This window comes from Carassius auratus, unplaced genomic scaffold, assembly GCF_003368295.1.
Source record: "Carassius auratus strain Wakin unplaced genomic scaffold, ASM336829v1 scaf_tig00024249, whole genome shotgun sequence".
Taxonomy (NCBI): Eukaryota; Metazoa; Chordata; class Actinopteri; order Cypriniformes; family Cyprinidae; genus Carassius; species Carassius auratus.
This window is the reverse complement of record NW_020525327.1, coordinates 23,761-46,675: the sequence shown is the minus strand read 5'-3', so window position 1 is coordinate 46,675 and position 22,915 is coordinate 23,761. Positions and strand designations below refer to the sequence as shown.

General features: G+C 37.8%; 1 protein-coding gene across 2 annotated transcripts; it reads left to right on the top strand.

The window, feature by feature from the left end:
• The first annotated feature begins 294 nt into the window (after positions 1-294).
• LOC113078115 (protein shisa-6-like) lies at positions 295-11,636 on the top strand. 2 transcript variants are annotated; one of them, XM_026250427.1, is made up of 4 exons: positions 295-425; positions 2,605-2,625; positions 3,814-3,939; positions 10,934-11,636. In XM_026250427.1, the coding sequence occupies exons 1-4, from the start codon at positions 314-316 to the stop codon at positions 11,557-11,559; spliced, it is 885 nt and encodes a 294-aa protein (XP_026106212.1). In that variant the 5' UTR covers positions 295-313; the 3' UTR covers positions 11,560-11,636. The 2 variants fall into 2 exon arrangements, with proteins under 2 accessions (XP_026106212.1, XP_026106213.1); XM_026250428.1 differs by lacking the exon at positions 2,605-2,625.
• Positions 11,637-22,915: the final 11,279 nt, after the last annotated feature.

The following is a 22,915-nucleotide window of genomic DNA, read 5'->3' as shown; positions in this document are numbered from 1 at the left end:
TCTCATTTCAGTTTCAGGAGTAAACGCTGATGTCTAGCAGAAATGGAGCAATATTGCTTTTATTCATTTTTCTTTATTTGTTTAAAGGCTTAAAGCTGCAGTTATTACAGTCTACTTGTTGATTTGATCTTGTTTTGCTCTCTAAAACTTTTCTGTGCGTGTTCCTGAGACGTCTCGGGGGGATTTCTGCTCGTCTTGCGGGTGCTGTACAGATGTTTTCTAATGTAAACACAGACACACTGTCTTCCAGCAGCATCTGCCGGTCAGGAAAAGTGTAAAAATGGCACAGAATCTGTCACGCTGATTAATTGGTATGGAATACATTAAACCACACCAGTTTTTCCTTGGTTTTCTTTTGACAGATAACCATCCACACGACTACACCAGCCACCTGGATCTCTCCGGGTCACACACACCCAAAATCGGTGAGTTGTTCCATATCTTTGTTTCCTGTTAATCCCCGATCACTCATTTCGTCTGCAGTAATGAAACTGACGCTCAGAGTTTAATTGATTTGTGACGACATCTCGATACTATCAGCATCTTCCACATCCAGATGGTTTGAAGGGTGAAGAGCGTGGTGTTTCATATCAGATTGGAGTAATTAATGGAGCTAGATTTGATCTCGAGCAAAGATTTTCGTAATTAGCCGCATCAGATGAGCGCTGATAATCTCCATTACTCAAGATGCTTAACTCCCCGACAGCCCTCGAGATCAGAGACGCCTCACTCCCAAAACTTGATTGGGATGAAAAAAGCAGGGTTTTGACAAAAACAAAACGGCCTCTTGACAGGAAATTAAAAGCTTAGCCTGTAAATGGAGGATTGTGTAACAAAACAGTATGCTAATCGGATCGGCACAGTTTGCCGACTGTGAAAAGCCACACTTGTATTTATTCTGACTTTATATCGTCTTCCTAAATTTTATTTTGAGTGAAAAAGCTTTTCAGAGCATAAGCACACATCGGTCACATCTCTCGCGGTGAAAAGGCAATGCTATTAGCGTATGCACTCAATTAAATCAAACTTATTGTGTGCTAGATATCACTGAAACCAGTTGATATCAGCTCACTCCATTGATAAAATGCTTTGTCAGCTCCACCCAGAGGTCCAGGCTAAAACTTTCTAGTGGAAAAAAACTTCAATTAAAAGAAAGGCAAACTATTAACTGCCATGGATGAATATTTAGTGAGTAATCCACTATTTTATAGAGGGTATTCAACATTATAAGTTTTACCTGAGATTTGGAGCCAAATTTTTCCAAAGTTTGCATGCCTGTAACTCAAGAAGTATTACAGATATCTTAATATCTTTCTAGATTTTGGTTCTTAACAAAGATTTCTTATGGGATCTTTATTTTTAAGGCTCAGCATTGTTCAATCTCAGAGATATGGGGATCACAGTATGGCTCCAGGAGTAAATTGTACACGTTTCCAGTTCCAAATGTGGTCACTTTGCATACATCTGATAATAAAGGGGACTATCTTAAGAACAAATCATGTTAAAACTAGAATTGTATCTCATTTACTTCTGTCAAAACATCTGAATAAATAGATCTTAACTGTCTGAGAGGAAAAACTGATATGTTTTCAAAGTTGGCATGCCTGTACAACAAGCAGTATTAAAGTATCTTAATAAGCTTTTAGATTTTGGTTATTAACAAACTTTTATTTTGATATCTTCATTTTTAAGGTCCTCTAAGGTTTAATCCCAAAGATATGGGGATCTCAGTGTATCTCCATGGGCAAATGGTTAAATTTCAAATCAAATATGGGTCACTGTAATTTAGCTTATACATATCGTATTTGACAAAATTGTCATTTTGAACGCTGCCTACAAAATTGTGGATTACACAGTGAAAATTAATCTATGATGTTTAATATTTTGGCTTTCAGGACTATTTATGTTTGTCATTCTTCAGGAACAAAAATAAAATAAAATTTGATAGGGATGTTTCCAACCTGTCCTCCAACCAATACGCTCGTATAGGTCATTTGTCCCCTATCGGCAAAAGGTTTGTTATTAATGTTTTGTACTCTTTTATTTGCACTCTGATTTGTGTTTTGTGTAGCTCAGTTAGTAGATTATTGCGTTATACCTTGATATGTAATGGTACTATCATGGGTTCGATCCCAGAGAACTGATGTGCACGAAAATGTATATGCTCAATAAATCATAATTTAGCATGATTTCTGTTAGGATTAGGTTTAGGGGTGGGGTTAGGTGTGGTCATTCGAACGAATAAGCTACCTAGTAAAATATGTAGGAAATACTGTGAGATCGGTGTTGAAAGTCCACACATTGCATTTAAATAAACATGCGTTTTGATTGGTAATGACGTTTTACGTCATTTCATGACGACAGACGCATCGCGATACTGTCATTATTTTTACGCCCGCTAGAGGACGCTTAACTTTAAAATGTAAATATAGGTCGTAATAAGGTGATTGCACAAACAAGCTATATGGTTGTTTTTTGTTGGAGGACAGGCTCGATGTTTCTGAATTTGGTTGAAGCAGAATGATCCTGCAATATGTGACACCGTGAATCAAAAGCATGCAAAAGAAAGTTACTGATTTTGTTTTTCTTACTTGGGTTTGTTAGGACACCGAATAGAGTATTACGGTAAGCAGTACACATGTTGTACATGTGTATGATTTCTCAATTCTTTTATGTCTGTGAATGTAGGGTGTGCTCTCTCTCTGTGTTGGTCTGTGTTTGTGTGCAGTCTCTCTGTGCTTACCTCCATACATTTACACTCTCTGTGTTGGTCTCTATACTGCAAAAAAATATTTTCTAACTCAGTATTTTGTCTTGTTTTTCAGTACAAATATACTTTAAATCTAGATATGTCTACTTAAGATGTGTAATTACTTATCTTGTTTTCTGAAAAATGCAGAACAAAATGTTATAATTTTGATTGTGGACAATTAAAATGTCTCCACAATCTGCTTTTGAAGAAATGTCGTAGTATCGTGCTACAGCTGCAGTTCTGGCGCCATCTCAATACACTGTACAATGCCACATGCATTCACATCAGTGTTAACTGTATTTTCTGTGCTCTGTATGGAACATCAGTGTGTGTTGAAGTCTTACCTGTGTTTGTTTTCAGACAAGATTAAACATTAAACAAAGTATTAAACACACGTTCAGTATTTGTGCTACAACTGTTTGACCTGTGCCTGTACACTTCCAAGACATAAATGAGTTTGTTCTTCCTCAGATTTGTAGAAATGAGAAATGTCATTCTGACGGCACCCATTCACTGTAAAGGATCCATTGCTGAACAAGTGATGTAATGATACATTTCTCCAAATGTGATGAATCTTGGATGACCTACCGTAAGGGTGAAGACATTTTCAGCAAATCAATTTGTGGGGGTGAACTACTCCTACAGGACAGTTTTTTACTAGTAAACAAAACAAAAACTCTGTGGAAGAAAATAATTTTTTGCAGTGTATATGTGGTCTGGTATATTTGTGCCTATGAAATGTCATATATACAAGTCTAGAAACACAAGCCTTTGAAAATAGCCTGCAAATCCCAGGCCTGGCAGTTCATAGTCCCATGAGCACCCAGTAAAAATGAGGGAACGACATTCCCAACAAGTGTTTTATTGGCTGAGCAAATGCCTGGACCAACACTCACCCTCATTAAACAAGTCCAGCACACACACTTTCAGACAGATGCCATGGAGGCCTGCATACACAGAGCTGGAACTGCTTTCTCTTATATGGGATGTGTTTCATCTCTCTCTCTCTCTCTCTCTCTCTCTCTCTCTCTCTGCTTCTTTTTTTCATTTCTGGCCTGCAGAGAAGCCGAGAATGAACAACATCCTGACATCCCAGACTGAGCCGTACGACCTGTCGTTCTCCAGGTCCTTCCAGAACCTCACGCACCTCCCACCGTCCTACGAGATGGCCATGAAAGCAGACTTGGGTGCATACTCCTCCCTTCGTTATTATCCACTCTATATAAGAGACAGAGAGATTCATTTTCATACATTCATACATTCATGTGCAGAATTCACATGATAAATTATACAAGAATTGCATTAGAATCGACTCTTCTGCTCACCAAGGCTGCAATCATTTGATCAAAAATACAGTGAACTTGAACTAAAGTGATAGTAAAGACATTTATAATCATACAGAAATGTTGGAGTAATGATGCTGAAATTTCAGCTTTGATCGTAAAAATATAGTCACATTTCACAATATTACTGTTTTTACTGTATTTCTTATCAAATAAATGCAGCCTCAATAAGCTGAAGAGACTTGCAAAATATATGAAAAAAAATACAAAGAGTTTATTTGTTTATTTGTCTGTAACCCAACTGCAATGTTTCATTGAGATGCATAATGAAAAAACATGAGTTTTGAAAATTGTTAAAAACTGACTTATCTGTTTTTTCAAATGAACTCTGCAAACTGACCCCTAGTAGGTTTGTCTCTCAAATGAGAAAGTTTGCATGATCTGCTGTGACTTCAGTGTCCTTGCACAGGACGCTCGCCTCCACAGGGACTGTGACTATAATACATGCACTGCGGATAAAAGCACCTGCTAAATGGAAAAATTACCAGCTGACTGGCTTTCATTAAATACAATAGGGCAGGATAGATTAAACACGAAAGTATTGACATGCTGCGTTAACATAGAGCTGAGCCGGATGAAGAAAATGACAAGATTGAAAACCAAGAGAAATCAATAATGAAGCTTCAAAAGGACACTGATCTCAAAAACAAACTTACCACAAATGACAGAGAATAAGAAATCACAAAAAGAGACAGACATGGACAGTCATAGAAATGTGGGAGCGTTAATGTGGATTTTCTGTACTGCGGGATGTTAAAACAATGGTGCTTGTGGTGTCTTAAATCACGAGGGCTGTTTGTAGTGCTGTTTGAGTAATTTAGGGCTTCACCTGCTGTGAGTCGACCAGAGGCAGACCTGAGAGTAATGAACCGTAATGGAGAACAATTACTCAGGGTTTTAATAGGGAGAAGAGAGATAACATGTTATTTTAAAGGATTAACCCTTGAAATACTACTGTTACATATTTGATACACACATTTCTAAATGATCAAAACTAGTTAAAACCTGTTAAACTCACAATCTTCTGTACTCTTATTGATAGCATCACTTATAACTTACAATACTACTTATACTAATATTTCAATATTAATACTTGTTGGACTGAATCAGGTTAAGTTTACTTGATTATCCAGACATAATTTTTAAGAAAATCATGTTATAATGCATCAAATCTGATTATCTGGCTTTTGAGGAGCGCTAGTTTCCAGAAGCTTCACGTTCACTGTTCCTCATGGAGAAAAGATCTCCACAAGCCTCCAAAACATCTCACATCTCGTCTTTTGAAAAAGATTTATTATCTCTCAAACATCATGACATTAAACCACAGTGTACTGAACATCAAACTAAGCATTTAAATTGGTCACTTTCTGTGGCTCATAATGCAGCTGACCTGACAGTTTAGCACTCTTGCTCCTCGTGTGATGGGACGTCCAGCACACTTCATCCTGGAAGGCCAGTAGCTCATATTGTGCGTCTGTGGCATAAGATTGCATTACTGTACGCTGATCTAAAGCAGATAATTGAGCTCTGGGGTCCGGCGTGACTGTCCGCCTGACCTTTTCACGTCTAATGTCATTGCCTCACATCGGCACGCTCGGTCTTTGAGCGTGTTGGGCCGCCTGCGCTGTCAGTGATGGTAATTCTGAACTCCAGCAGCTGGCCAGCTATCAGATCCTGTCTTCATTAACTCCAAGATAAACAGTCGAGCAGCGAATCGATAGCTGCTCACAAACACATTCATCTGCAGCGGCAGTCTCTGTCCACTGCGGATCAGAAAGAAAAGGAAAGCTACTTATATAATATATAATATGATACCAAAAAGAATTTCATAGTAATAATTATTTTATTTTGTTTAATGTTTTATGTAGAAATACAGTATTGTTCAAAATAATAGCAGTACAATGTGACTAACCAGAATAATCAAGGTTTTTAGTATATTTTTTATTGCTACGTGGCAAACAAGTTACCAGTAGGTTCAGTAGATTGTCAGAAAACAAATGAGACCCAGCATTCATGATATGCTCGCTCTTAAGGCTGTGCAATTGGGCAATTAGTTGAAAGGGGTGTGTTCAAAAAAATAGCAGTGTCTACCTTTGACTGTACAAACTCAAAACTATTTTGTACAAACATTTTTTTTTCTGGGATTTAGCAATCCTGTGAATCACTGAACTAATATTTAGTTGTATGACCACAGTTTTTTAAAACTGCTTGACATCTGTGTGGCATGGAGTCAACCAACTTGTGGCACCTCTCAGCTGTTATTCCACTCCATGATTCTTTAACAACATTCCACAATTCATTCACATTTCTTGGTTTTGCTTCAGAAACAGCATTTTTGATATCACCCCACAAGTTCTCAATTGGATTAAGGTCTGGAGATTGGGCTGGCCACTCCATAACATTAATTTTGTTGGTTTGGAACCAAGACTTTGCCCGTTTACTAGTGTGTTTTGGGTCATTGTCTTGTTGAAACAACCATTTCAAGGGCATGTCCTCTTCAGCATAGGGCAACATGACCTCTTCAAGTATTTTAACATATGCAAACTGATCGATGATCCCTGGGATGCGATAAATAGGCCCAACACCATAGTAGGAGAAACATGCCCATATCATGATGCTTGCACCTCCATGCTTCACTGTCTTCACGGTGTACTGTGGCTTGAATTCAGAGTTTGGGGGTCGTCTCACAAACTGCCTGTGGCCCTTGGACCCAAAAAGAACAATTTTACTCTCATCAGTCCACAAAATGTTCCTCCATTTCTCTTTAGGCCAGTTGATGTGTTCTTTGGCAAATTGTAACCTCTTCTGCACATGCCTTTTTTTTAACAGAGGGACTTTGCGGGGGATTCTTGAAAATAGATTAGCTTCACACAGACGTCTTCTAACTGTCACAGTACTTACAGGTAGCTCCAGACTGTCTTTGATCATCCTGGAGGTGATCATTGGCTGAGCCTTTGCCATTCTGGTTATTCTTCTATCCATTTTGATGGTTGTCTTCCGTTTTCTTCCACGTCTCTCTGGTTTTGCTCTCCATTTTAAGGCATTGGAGATCATTTTAGCTGAACAGCCTATCAGTTTTTGCACCTCTTTATAGGTTTTCCCCTCTCTAATCAACTTTTTAATCAAAGTACGCTGTTCTTCTGAACAATGTCTTGAACGACCCATTTTCCTCAGCTTTCAAATGCATGTTCAACAAGTGTTGGCTTCATCCTTAAATAGGGGCCACCTGATTCACACCTGTTTCTTCACAAAATTGATGACCTCAGTGATTGAATGCCACACTGCTATTTTTTTGAACACACCCCTTTCAACTAATTCAACTAATTGCCCAATTGCACAGCCTTAAGAGCGTGCATATCATGAATGCTGGGTCTCATTTGTTTTCTGAGAATCTACTGAACCTACTGGTAACTTGTTTGCCACGTAGCAATAAAAAAATATATGAAAAACCTTGATTATTCTGGTTAGTCACATTGTACTGCTATTATTTTGAACAATACTGTACATCTACTTTTAATTTTTATTATTATTCCTCAATAACCCATTTTCTATTTTACAGTGAAATATTACAGTAGTAATTTAGTTTTTATTTATTTTAATATTATATATTTGGTCAAATTTTGTAGTTATTAAACAAGCACAGCTTTGATCACACTTTAAATCAAAGTTTGTTGGTTTTGTGTTAGGAAATGTCATAATGGCTTGTGTGTGTACTGATTTTAACTGAAATAAAGTATAAAGCACATCTCATGCAGTCCGGCAATCATCCCAAACACCTACTGCTTCATGAGTAAGGAAAGTAAAAAACAAACAAACAAACAAAAACATGGCAACATCTCCGGAGAAATGCCCTATTCTTGAGTTGATCTGCTCCTCGAGAACTCAAAACGTCCCACACACACTCAGATCCAGAGGGACTCATCATAGCTGCATCAACTCCGACTCTGAGTTTCCTGTGCCATTGTTGAGAAAAACAAGGAAAAGATAAACAGCGCAATAAAAACTGAGAAAGTGAGGAAACAGACATAAAAAAACAGTTTAGTGCTGTATTTCACATCAGCAAAAGCGTTTCTGGACCTGGAGCTTTCACATCAGTCTTACTTTTTTTCTCCAAGTCATAAAATTCTAACTTAGGACAGAGTTTTGTTCTTATCAGTCAGAGTTTGTTCTGAGTTTGTTTTCTTTTGTGACTGATACGGTTATTTTAGTATCCTTAATAAATTATATATATATATATATATATATATATATATATATATATATATACACACACACACACACACACACACACACACACACACACACACACATATATATATATATATATATATATAATGTATATTTTTACATTTTTTTTCAGTTGACATCAATGTTTTTTAGTTGTTTTAGTGATTATGTTATTTTTTTATGTTTTATTGCTTTGTTCCTTTTGTTCCTTTTTTTACTTATTTAAAAATTTTAGTTTAAACGCTGCCTTGGCAACTAATTTATTAACTAACTTTAATAATTTAATAGTTAATCATTTATTAACTAGCTTTATTTATTTATTACAACTAACCATAACTTCGTTTTAGTAAGTAATGTATTACTATTTTTTGCTTTGAATAGTTTTAATTTAAACCTGCAGTAGGTAACTTTTGTAAAAATATATTTTTACATATTTATTAAACCTGTCATTATGTCCTGACAGTAGAATATGAGGCAGATAATCTGTGAAAAAAATCAAGCTCCTCCGGCTCCTCCCAGTGGTCCTATTGCCATTTGCAGAAATACATCCGCTCCCGGTAATAAACAACCAATCAGAGCTGCGGTCCGTAACTTTGTTTGTGTTCAAAATGTATATAATAAGCGAGTACACCATGAATCCATTTTCCAAACCGTGTTTTTAGCTTGTCCTGAATCACTAGGGTGCACCTATAATAAGTGTTTATATTCGGACTATTTTAGATTGCTTCGGGGATACCGCGGCGGAGTAACCCAGTACCTTTTGTGATTCTTCATAGACATAAACAGAGAGAAGTAGTTCCGGCTATGATGTAGTGATGGGAAGTTCGATTCTTTTCCGCGAACTGGTTCTTTCGGACGGTTCGATTCAATAAACCGGTTGAAAAAATAGGTTCAGGGGTTCTTTTACGCTCGACGTAATGATGTCATTGGCGATGACGTAATGGCGTCACGCCTATCAAACATTCAAATATATAAAGTCAGTAATCATAACTTTAGTCAGTTAAAAACCTCATAATCATTAAAAGTTTACATTTGAGTTTTGCAACAACACCCAAATACAGTAACAGCAATAATGTACATATGAGGATTTAAGTCTTGAAGATATAAAGTAAATAAATTAGGTGTCATCAGCGCAGAAACCATGATCCACTTACTAAACATAATCCATTGCGTTTATTTGTTATTAAATTAACTTACGTTTCGCCAGATTGCCCTTCATCCAAGCCCTCGGATTGGCACAGAATTTGATAACATTAGCACAGAATCAGAATCAATCACCAAAAGAATCACTTCGGTTCAGACATGCTGTGAGTCAGTTGGCTTCACGCTGAATTGCACATGCGCAGTATAATCAGCTCCTTGGTTCAGTGTACTGATGATCCGAAAACCGATGCAACCGGTTCTTGACTCGAGAACGAGAATCGCTGCTGCAGTTCAGTATCATCAGCTGCTCTACTCGTGTTCATGTTCTGTTTACTACAAACTCAATTTGTGAATGTGTCATAATTAACTATAAATACAGTACAGGTATTTTCATAAATCATCCCTTATTCTTATTAAACATAGAGTCTTTAGAGTCTTAATTATTGTCCAACTTCCCTGAAAACCCATTTGGCCAATACATTATATACAATATACAGATTGGAAACATTCATCTAAAAAAAAAATATATATATAGTTATTTTATCACACTTTTGGATGTTTAACAAAATACTTAAATTACACTCATGCGCAGTATCATCAGTTCATCGGTTCTAAAATTGGACGCATCCGACAGAAACGATTCTAGGTTCAGTGTACTGGTGATCCCAAAAACCGAAGCAACCGGTTCTTGACTCGAGAACGAGAACTGCTCCAGCAGTGGGCGTGTTCATTCATTATCTGGCTCAGCTCGGTGTTCATCTTCAGTTCGGTCTTCACAGCAGTTCAGTCAGTGTAGCCTACTGTTTGAGTAAATTAATTACTCCGGGACATTGATTTATTCTGACTCAGAGGGAGTGTCAGTCACATTAAAAAAGTTAACAGCTTAAGTAATTTGTGGATTTATGCTTATTGGAGACGTGAACCGTTTTAAACGATTCAGTTCGATTTGGTGAACTGGTTCAACCGGTTCACTAAGAAGAACCGGTTAAATTGAACGATTCATTCACAAATCGGCCATCACTACTACGATGTTCTTCCGCAAGACGCAAGCAGTTCTGTTTATTAACCGCTAGAGCGTCAAAAGTTATCGACTGCAGCTTTAACTTCAATGAACTAATCACATAACTAATTAGTTAACCAGTTCAAATAACATAGATGGTTTTTTTTCAATAGTTTGCGTTTGAGAAGTTTGCCCTTGGAAACAAAATAAATGTTCATTTTAGTTAAGTTTCAGTTTACTTCAAGTAATGTGAATGTTCTTCAATATATATCTTTTGATTGTTTTTGTTGTGTTTTATTATTTTGAATACATTAGTAAATTTGTTCACTCTTTTTCAGTTCAGTATTAGTTTAAACATACTTCAGATTTGTCTAAACTAAAAAGAGACAAGTAAAAAATAAGATGCGTAAATGTTTTTTCCATCGTTTTATTTTACCGTTAACAGCCCTGCTCTGCTCTCTTCCTCAGGTGACAAGGATGACGAGTATTACATCCGCAAGCACCATTTGCCTGATCCGACGCATCGCGGAGGCAACCTGCAGACGCACATGATCAAGTTGAACGTGGATCCACCGGCGCAGCGCCAGAAGCCAAAACGCGTGCAGCGTGCCATGTCCCAAGACCACGTGCTCTCACCCGCCCACTCCAAACCACATCGGGACTATGGCCTGTCGTCATATAGCGGCGGTACCGGCGGTCTGTCCCCGTACCACGGGCGTATCCTCTCGGAGGAGCAGCTGCTGTCGGCCGAGCGACTGCACTCCCAGGACCCACTGCTCTCACCGGATAAGATGCTCTCCCTGCGGCGCTCCAATTTCCGTGAGAAGGCCATGTCACGGGCGCTATCGCACACGGACATGTTCGTACCGACCACACCGGTCATGGACCGGCACTACAAAATGATGAAGATGCATTCGCACCCCAGCAGCAGCAATGAGTCCTACAACACACTGACTGTTGAAAGCGCGCAGGTGGGCAACAAAAGGCAGGCGTTCGCCAACCGCCGCATGCATACAGTGGACCACCTGCAGTATATCCCTGGACATCACCATCATCAGTACAGAACCGCCAGTAAGACTGAAGTAACTGTCTGAGAGGGCGAGAGGCGGGAGAGCGAATGATGTCAACAAACAATCCAGCTGGAGGAATCCGCGGCGGCCCACTTCAACAGGTTTCTTTTTTAAGCGTCCCACCTTGAACCATTCCCGCTTCCAGCGCAATCTTTCCTCTCCATCAGTTCCGGGTCGGCTTGGGAAGGATCTAGACTTTCGTCTCGCACGTAGAGCAAACGCAAGGGCTTCGCGCATGGACGCCATACTAGAAACCTGAAACTATTTTTCCAGAACTGCTGTGAAACCTGCACTGACTTTATACATGCAGTAAATCAGAACCTATATAGATTTATGATTTCTAACTTGAGTCCTAAACAATAGTGATAGCGGTTGAATATAAACTGTTGTAAGCACTTTAGAGAGTGCCTCTTTTCAAAACACGTCCCGTTTCGATAACGAAGTGGGGAAAGGGTTTAAAAGCACAATAAATGAAAAACGTTGTTTTACTTTCATTTGTCACATTCCCAGCTAACAGGGATCGTTTTTAGAACTTTAGCGAACATTCTGGGAAAGTTATGAACAAACGTTCTATCAGAAATGTTAATAGAACATTTGTTTAAAGTTATCTGGTGTTTACAAAATGTTCTCAAAACATTAGCACTAAAACATTATTTATACACTGTTTATGGAAGATATGTTCCTGAAACATTTTGGCTAGATTATCTGTTTTATTATTTTTTTTATTATAAATTTTTTTATGTCATTCTCATAATGTTGGCAAAATTAAAAAAAATAATGTTTCCCCAGTTTTCTTCAAATTAAGCTCTATTAACCTAATTTTGTTGTTCTTCTTCCAGTAACCTTTATAGAATGTTCATTAAAGTTATCTGGATTTTTGTCTGATCTTTGTATAATGTTTTTTAAATGTTACTTTTGAATAGCAAATTGAAAGAAAATTAAATGTTCCCTTAATGTGTTTCAAGTTAAGTCTTTAACTCATTCCCCGCCATTGACGAGTTATCTCGTCATTCAGATGACAACGCTACCCCACAAAAGACGAGTTTTTACGGCTTTTTGTGTTTTCTCTGTTATACACTCGGGGGCGCTATTACACATCTTCTGAATGAGTACAAAACCTCCCGAACAAAAACACACGAGAAACATACAATCTTTTATGTAAAGAGATGCACAGTTTTTGATAAAAATGCGATTTTCTCTCCTTTTTGCCCAGAATTATGAATTTTTATGAAACCTACCTATATTCAAGTGTTGATAAAAAAGAATGCTTTAAGCTAGAATAAAAACAGATTTTTTTTTAAAAAAAAGTAGAGGCTGATCTATATTTATTTTGTTGTATTGCATATTTAAATATTCATACAGCAAAATATACTGGAGGCCATCAAATTTTTGTCAAAATTATCAAAATCGCTGGAGGTGCCTGGGAATTTTTTTTTAAATGCTTGCGGGGAAAGAGTTAATGTTCTCAAAATGTATTATAAAAGCGTAATTTTTCCCCCTAAACCCATCTAAAGGTTTTTTTTTTAAATGGAACTTTAGAATGTCAGCAAATATTCAAAAGTAACATTCCCATAATGTCTCTGCAAAATAATAAATTGTGATGTTTTAGTTGGATGTTCATCTAACATCTTTTAAATGTTACTATTTATTCAAAAGTAATGTTCCCATAATGTTTGCAAAATTATAAAATGGAATGTTCCTGAAACGTTTGCATAACCAAGAAACAGAGATTTAAAAAATAGGTAAATACTCTCGACATTTAGAGAATGTTCAGAACTAAAATTTGTAAAACTTAATAGCAATGTTAGCAAAACATTCCTAGAACGTATCTTTGTTAGCTGGGTTATCTCTGTTTGGTTTCGGAGTTTCTTCTACGATTTGCCGGTCACTGAGTGTTTAGTGCACCTGTGAAAGTGTTTCATTCTGCGTAGGTGATTTGTAAATACGCTCGGTTAGCTGCAGTTAAACAGTGAGTTAGCTTTGTGGGTTTTGGGTTGCTTTTTGCATTTTTATTGGTTCCGTTCAGACATTTTCTAGCATAATCAACCCACCCAAAGTATATCTGACGACACAAATGTGTACAGTAATGTGTGTGTGTGTGTGTTTTCTAATCTGTACTTGTAGACTAATGGTGAATAAATTTGGTTGATTCAGCCATTCATACGCATTGTCTGCTAGTTTTGAATAGGAATCATATTTCCATTTGATTTTATGATTGTCCAATACAACATCTCTGACACGTTGAACAAACAGACAAAAGCAATCGAAAGCAATTATGGTAAGAAAATGAGTGGTGGATGATTAACGATAATGGAAGATATGCATTTCATAAGCTATTATACCAAATCAAATGGAGTTTACTCTTGAGAAGGGTGTTAATTAATAGCATTCTCTATATAATGCTTATTATGAGTCCATCAAGGAATTCCCATGATGCTTTGGCACAGCGATGATGGTCTGCGATTGTGTGAAACAACAAGGACACTACAGGGAATTTGTGCTGTTGTCGATCTGTTGGTTCTTAAGAAATAAGGTTTTAAAGAAATATATGATTTGGTGAAGATTATTTATTTATTTATTTAAAAACCTTAATAATTGGATTAATTTGATTGGTTGTTATAAAGCTTACAAGATCTCTCGGCAGCATTTTCTAGAATAAGGTAACACTTTATTTTGATAGTCCGCTTTAGTCATTCTACTAACTATAAGTAACTTTACACTACATGTCAACTAATTCTTATTAATTTGACACTACATGTCTACTAACTCTCAGAGTTGACTGTCAGGTTAGGTTTAGGGTTATTAGAATAAGCTGCAAAGTCTTTTATACTGAAGTCAGTATGTTGCATGTTGTGGACCAATCAACATAAAGTGTTACCTAAAATAATATTACCACAAAAAAAAAAAAAAAAAAAAATTATAAAACATACTTGCATGATAAATATTTTTTTTATTATTATTTTGATTAATTTATACAATTATTTATTTAAAATATTTAAACCACAGAAAAACAATTTCTTAACTTTCTTAAATTTATCTTTAATTTGTTTTAAAAGCAATTTTATTATTTTGTTCCATTACAATGTGCACTTTTAAGCTGTTAAGAAAATTGCTGTAACATCACACAGAAAAGCTAGGTAAGTTAATTTATTGTGCTAATCTCATATAACAAAATGTGGATGCTTTGAAATGGAGTGTATTTTATATCCAATAAGAATTACATCATTAATCCATTTCTTGCTTTTCTTCTATTCCAGGCAGCATCTACATTTTTCCATGTGCTTTTACAAAAAATCTGTCAGTGACATCACTACGTGTATTTTTATTTTTATTTTCTGTCCTTGTAGTTGATGTTTTTCTGTGTTTGGGTTTTATTTATGACCCTGCTATGTTTCAGCGTAACTGTTCTACTGGTGTATGAGACACTCTGACAGCTTCAGCAGCAGGATTCATATGGGACATTTTTTAAAGATTCCCAGCTGCTGGAAAGATCCTCTTTTAATTGGCTGTTAACTTGAAGGACTGCGGCTGTCGCTCCTTTACTATTAGAAACAGTAAATTGTGCCATCCAGCTGTTTGAGGCCAGATTTGTCTACCAACAGGCACCGACTTTTTTGTGATTTTGATCTGTAGTTTTGACTGTCCACACTGTCATTACATGATGAAATCAGACTATAGACATTGTGGTCAATATCTGGATATATCAACACTAGTTGCTGTAATATTGACTCACCTGTTAGACTCATGATAGAGTAGCTGTCAGAGTGGAAAGAGAAAATTGAAAACTGGAAATTTTGCCTCTGGTCATGTCATCATGTCATCCCACCATGTCTGACAGAATAAACACAACTACTGAGTACTGAGTATTTACAGACCTTCATTATTCCCTGCCAACCTGAAGAGATGTTTTAATAAAAATGCATTTTTTTGTCCCTACAACTTCTGCATTATCAATGACGAGAAAATAGACAGTCTAAGATTTGTCTTCTGCTCACCAAGGCCTCATTTATTTGATCAAAAATGCAATAACAACAGTAAAATTGTGAAACATTATTGCTATTTAAAATAACTTTTCTATTTGAATATAGTTTCAAATGTATTTCATCACAGTTGAATTTTCAGCATCATTATGCCAGTCTTTAGTGCCACATGAACTTATAAGGGGACCATTAATGATGGTAATCACAAGACACACCTGAACATAATGACACAATATAATTAGTCCAGGGGTGTGACATTACTCCCCACTCTCGGAAGGTGCGACCTTGCACCGAGGAACAGCGGGGGGGGGGGGGCAGCAGACAAAGACCATGGAGAGAGGAGCCAGGGAGTTGACAACGGAGGAAGGAGCCAGGGAAGACAGTAGAAACCTGGAGCAGGAGGAGCCAGGGGGGACGCAGGCCACAGCCATGATAGGGACCCATGGTGGAGTCAACAGAGGGAGGAGCCATGGTGGTGGAAAGTCTGATGATCGTGGCAGAGCAGGTGGAGGAGGAGCCTGAGGCGGAGACAGAGAGCCGATGAGCCAGAGTGACACCAAGGATCCTGAGGGCCAAGGTGGAGTAGATGGCGCCGGTGACCAAGGAAGAGGTGGGGATCTGGAAGGACTTCACTTCGAACAGATCATTCAGGGCTGGCAGAGATTTCATATGAGGTCAGGAGAATAGGTGACATGTCTGTATATATATCTAGATTAATTAGAACTTCATGACTGTTCATAGAGCACTGTTCATGGAGCGCTGCTTACCCTCAACCATGGTGCAGTGGCCGAAGCTTCCCTCCGCACTCTCTCTGTCCATGAGACTCTCCACCGTGGCCATCTCTGTTGCCGGCTCTCGCACCTGGTCTGACATCGCAGCCTCTGGCTTTCCATCAGCAGTGGGTTGAGGCTCCGGCACCGTGCAGCGGGGAGATGGTCGGCTGGGCTCTGTGTCCGGAGAGGGGATGAAGTCGCCCGCGATGTCCACAGTCAGAAGCGATCCACAGGACACCAGCACCCACTCCACAAAGGTGGCAAAATACCCCCAAGGACCATCTCTGGACAACAGCACTCTGCGCTCATCAGTCATCCTGGTATTGTAGAAAGTGCAGACGCGGGTATGCTTGTCGATTTCCACAAATAGTTTCGTATGATACTCGAAGGAAAGGCTCCTTTGCTCCAGCAGGAGGAGGAAGACGGCAGGATCATCCATAACAAAACAAAACAAAACAAAAAAACAGACAAAAAGGAAAAAACTAAATGCAGGGAAACACACCACTTTACTTTTTCACGGTCCAGTCTTCTGTCATGATTTGGTGCGGGCGAGAAGCACGCAAATGAGAAAGATGATGATACACAGTCTTTAATAATCCATATAGTGGTAATCCATAGGGAGAAGGCAGAAACACATGTAATGTATGCATCGACGAGACTGGAAAAAACTGAACTAAATTCAACTTATAAGTGAAACATTAATGAGGGTAATTACATGACACACCTAAACATAATGACACAAGATAATGAGTCCACAGGTGTGACTTTGTAGTAATGATTTTTGTAAAACCTTGATGCATTTTCTTCTTCTGCATTCTTTTTTTTTAACAGAACATTGAAAAGAATAGCATTTTTGGATATTAAAATATAACAAATGGCTTGCTGTCACAGTCAAAAACAATTTAATGCATCCTTGTAGAATAACAGCAGAGACGGACAGTAACTAAAAACAGTTACTTGAGTATTGTACTTAAGTCCACTTCTTAAGTATCTGTACTTTACTTTAGTTTACTTCTTTTTTTTTTCTAGAAAAATTTAACTTCACTGCATTTGAAAGACAAACATTGTACTTTACAAAAAGCTCTTTATTCCCAAGATACTACAAGCTAGTCAGTCTATTCAGTAGCCTACAAATGCAACCTGAGAAACGGCCTATATATTTATCACAATTCGGGCACTCGTGTAATGTAATCAATGATGTACATCTGAGTAAACAAGACAGAGGGATGTTTGCGAGTGGATGGCATAGAAAAATGGACTGGAACACAGCCTTTGTAAGACACAGTCAACAAATGCACTGAGCAGCACTGCCTTCAGAAATTAGTCTTAAAAGATGAAAAGGTAGTATGACAAAGATATTTGTCCTTTCCTTTCCTCAAAAAGGAGTTGAAAGCATACCGAGCCATTGAGGAGACAATGTTTCTCAAGCGCTTTTCCGTCAGCACGATGCGAGATGGAGTGAAACATGGACAAATGTGTTTCATTAATTCGTTCATATCCACTCATACCCCACTCCACTCCTCACAGTTTTTGCATAGGGCCCCCAGATGTCTAGAATCGGCACTGATTCTACTTCACAAAATAGTGAGCTTTTAATACAGTAATAAGCTGTCAATGAAGCAACTTAGCATTCCTTCATTACTCATTTTAAAGTTATATTTCAAATTAGTAATGGAGGCTTGTGCTAATCTGAGATTTAGACTGAGAAACTAGTTGTGCATACAAAAGTTTTTTAAGACAGTCCGTGGTCATTCCTTATTTGTTTACACACTGCTGTCAAAAAAATTCAGTTTTGACTGCATTTAAACCACATACTGGATACTTTTCGGACTGCAGTGCAAACAGATTTCAGAGTCGGTTGCACTGACTAATGTTATTTTTGCCTTGTGTTTGAACAAAGCTATTGGATGTCAGCTCTGGTGACATCAACATCATAAAGGACTCAGTCTGAGCTGTTAAATGATCAACATGATGGCCAGATGGCCACTATTACCACTTTTAATGTTGAGGAGACCAACAAAAAAAAAAAAACCTTTCAAAGAGTTTCTCTCCATCCTAATTAAATATAATTTCAGATCTTGCAGGATACGATCAATCACTAAAATGGTTTTCAGCAAACAGTTTCACAGATTATTCATCTGTGCATTGTTAATGACTCTGGTTTCTGATGGAGGATGGTTTTCGTATCATGTATTACAGATGTTTTGTGTGTCTCTGATTGGATGCTTTGTAGTCTAGCTCCTCTCATGAATACAAGATCAGTACTTGTGTTCTCAACGGCCTGAAGTGCTACAATCAAATTAATTCCATAAAATTATTAATAAGCTTAAACATTAGCATAGCTAAGATACGGACATCAAAACAGACTTTGAAACACCTCCGGAGTTTCGCTGAAGGTGCTTTGTAAAAAGTAATGACAAAAGTCTTCGTTCAGTACCAGATGGTGAACACTGATTTCCCTTTGATGCGATAGTTTGATCTTGCTTCTAAGGCGGTTTTGTTTGTGTTTTCTGAGCTCTGTGTTCAGAGGGAAGGCGGGTCTTGTAGTGCAAATTATTCATAATATCAGAAACATCATCAACTTTACTTAGTGATGCATCTGTCGGCTGATGAGGACCAGATGTTTGCTGCTGCATGTATTATAGTTTTTAATTATGTTTATAAGATGGATAGTTGTGATTCTTAATGAGGTCTCATATTATTGCCCTTTTTTCTATAATGTTTGATTGCGGCAACAGAAATGTAATATATAAATGGTGTAATTAAAAAAAAATCTGAAATTGCCATGGTAAAAATAATATTTGGTATAAAACAATGCATTACTTGCAACCACAAAAAAAAAAAAAATAATAAAAGAAGAAGAAGAAGAAAAAAGACAAAATGACCATGCTGAACAAGCTATTAGGTACAACATACAACGTTTATTGATACTATTTAAAAACTGACATAAATATTTTATAATGTCATGAAAAATATATAATTATTCAATAATTTATATATTACTGTACATTTATTTGCTAGAATATTGAACTGCAACAACAGTGATGATATATATACAAACATGTGTACAATATGTGGATATAAATGCATAAACTTTCTGTGCAGTCTTAAAATAACCAGTATTGGTTTCAGTACATGCTCTTACAGTAAGACCAAAACTTACAGTACGTTTACTAAACTTTTTTTTTCATGGTGTGACCCCTTTAAGAGCCCAAGTCTAAGATGAATGTGAAAGCAGCAGAACGGCTGGTCCTGTTCCATCACAACACAAACGCCTCCGTCCCTTTACACTCAGTGATTGTGGGGTGATACATCTTTCCGGACATGAGAACAATGCCTGCGAGCTCTAATTCTTCACGACAGCACTGTAAATAGGCCACAGATATGATGCCTGCTGTTATCAAAAACATTTGCATTTAGATGGGAAAAAAGTATGAGGTTAGTTTGTGCACAATAGATGTCAAATGCTCGAATATACATGTTGTGCTCAAAATTTCAAATATATAGCTATATATAAATGTTAATTGTTTTAACAAAACAAGAGGGATCATACAAAATGCATGCTATTTTTATTTAGTGCTGACCTGTATAAGATATTTCAGATAAAATACATTTACATATTAGTCCACAAGAGAAAATAATAGCTGAATTTCTAAAAATGACCTGTTCAAAAGTTTACACTTGATTCTTAATACTGTGTTGTTACCTGAATCATCCACAGCTGGGTTTTTTTTTCTTCTTCTTTTTTTTTATGATAGTTGTTCATGAGTCCCTTGTTTGACCTGAACAGTAAAAACTGCCTGTTGTTCATTGTATTATCTTTTAATTTATAGGACGTCCCAGTTTAGGTAAATGCTACTGTCCCTATTTATCTAACATGTTCAGGTAAATTAGGACAGTAACAAAACTTGATAAAAATAACATAAATTGAACAAAGAGACATGCATATCATTGTATAAAATTAAATGATCACATGAACACTTGTAATAAAAAAAAAAAAAATTATATTGTTGGTTGAAATACTGATTATTATAGATTGTAAAAAAAAAAATTATAGACTTTAACTATGAATAGGGACTTACCGTGTACTTTCTCAGACCTTCCAGCATTTGAGGGGTAATCATGCCATTGGACTTATCAAATGTTGATATTCAAATGAAGTTATTACAACATTTCAATACCACCCATTATTAGCAATACTTAAAAAAAAAAGCACAACACCAAAAGCTTATTTGTCCCACTTTAGCTGATCTCCCACTTTTGCTGACTTTATGCATCCCCGGCAAGTATAGGCAGCATTCATGCTTTTTTCTCCTCAGAAATGTGATTACATTTTGTTAAACATAAGCAAACAGAAAAACTGAAGTTTGCGTTCAGCGAGTGTTTCCAGTGAATCTTGATCAGAGTTCAGAGCGGCTCTGATCTGGAGATCCAGGAGGTGAGCGAGAGAGAGAGGAAAAAAAACTTCATGAATAATGCAGCGTGTCACTTTCTGTAAATGTTACTTTATAATAAAGCGTGATATCTGAAATGTTGCGGCTTCCAGCAATATGACACTGACAGGGCTGAGGGTAATTATTCTGACCCGGCTCAGACTGCTTGCGCTGCACAAATCCTCTATAAGCAGCACCGTATACGTGTTACAACAACCAATCTAAATGCGACTTGTGAAAATGAATCAGAGCAGCTGTCTGGAATTTGCATGTAATGACTTCCTTGTTTGCTGTTATCTTAAGTGAGAGAATAATACCTTTACTTTATGAATACTAATAAATCCCTAGAGACATTGCATTCAAATGCCGCTATGTGTTATTATTCAGGCAGCTGCTGTAAACATGTCAACAGTTTAACTAACTGCTCTGCAAGATTTCAAACTGTTGAGCTGAAGAAGCAAGGCTACGGTGCATTCGTATTACCTTGAAAGTGACAAAAGTAAAGGGAGAAAGTGCAATGCTCAATAGTGGGAGGAAAATGTCTCTGCCTCAGAAGCTCTTGATAACATAGAAACACTCAGCATTCTGAGACGCACGCTTAGGACAGCGCATGCGCAGTGGCTGGTCTAATTCAAAATACAAGCCATTGTTATTTGAGCATAAAAACAACATCTTTGGGGTGGTTCATGTCAGATTGTGTTGCTGATTTTAGATATGGCATTTAACTGTGAGTGTGGTAAGCTGTTTCGAGCGTTTTATTATGCACAAATGATATTTAAGGATTTCAACAGTAGAAATGACTTAAAATTGTCTCTCACAAAAAGCTGATGTTCAACTTAAGTCCTGTAGTACGTAAATCACATGGATGACTTATTATTACAGTTGGACATTGGACATTATCACCTCCCTCTGCAACTGGATTATGGATTATTTCTGACCAACAGATCTCAGCATGTTCGGTCAGGCTTAACACCGGCGTACCACAGGGCTGTGTGCTGAGCCCATTCCTTTACTCCCTATACACCCACGACTGCAAGCCTGTGCATGGATCCAACTCGATCATTAAGTTTGCAGCCGACATCACGGTGACTGGCCTCATCAGTGACAATGATGAGACTGCCTACAGGGAAGAGGTACAGCACCTGGCCACATGGTGTGCTGACAATAACCTGCTCCTTAACACCAGTAAGACAAAGGAGCTCATTGTGGACTTCAGGAAGAAGAAAGGAAGCACGCACGACCCCATCCACATTAACGGGATGGTTGTTGAACGTGTCTCCAGCTTCAAGTTCCTGGGAACCACCATCTCGGAGGAACTGTCCTGGACCACAAACACCTCCAGCCTGGTCAAGAAGGCTCACCAGCGCCTCTTCTTCCTCAGGACACTGAAGAAGAACCAGCTGTCTTCAGCCATCCTGGTGAACTTCTACCGGTGTGCGATCGAGAGCATCCTGATCAGTTGTATCACACTCTGGTTTGTAACTGCTCAGTTGCTGACCGCAAGGCACTGCAGAGGGTGGTGAAAAATGCCCAATGCATCACAGGGACACCACTTCCTGCTCTTGAGGACATCCAGAGGAAATGCTGTCTACGATGAGCTCGCAGCATTCTTAAGGACTCCTCTCACCCTGACCATGGACTGTTTAACCTCCTCCCCTCCGGGAGGCGTTTCAGGAGCCTCCGGACAAGGACCACAAGATTCAGGAACAGCTTTTTCCCTACAGCTGTCTCCTTGCTGAACTCTGCCCGCTGACTACCCCCCCCCCCCCCCACACACACACACACACACACGCACCACACACACAGATTCCTCCCCCTCTTTAACACTACATCTGTCTGATTTATTTATTTATTTACAACAAGCAAAAACAGAAAACTTGTTATTACTTGCACTACTGTCTGTTCATCCGGGAACACGAAGTAATCAATTTGCACACTGAAATATTTTCTATGCACTTTACTGTCCATTGTACTCATGTAAATGATGTTAATATGTTTATAGTTCTGCCCATAGTGTAGATACACTTTTATAAAATCCATCTGTATAGTATGTTCATAGCACACCTATCTGTATATCATGCTGATAGTATTTATAATCTGTAAATTATGTCCATAATACTTATCTGTATATGTTATTGCACATATTGTAGACCTTCTATATTCTGTACTTACTGCTTATTGCACTTCTGGTTAG

Coding starts and splice junctions, on each gene's coding strand:
- LOC113078115 (XM_026250427.1), top strand. CDS start 314: ATGGAATACATTAAACCACACCAGTTTTTCCTTGGTTTTCTTTTGACA. Junction 426..2,604: donor GTCACACACACCCAAAATCG/GTGAGTTGTTCC, acceptor TGGGTTTGTTAG/GACACCGAATAGAGTATTAC. Junction 3,940..10,933: donor GGCCATGAAAGCAGACTTGG/GTGCATACTCCT, acceptor TCTCTTCCTCAG/GTGACAAGGATGACGAGTAT.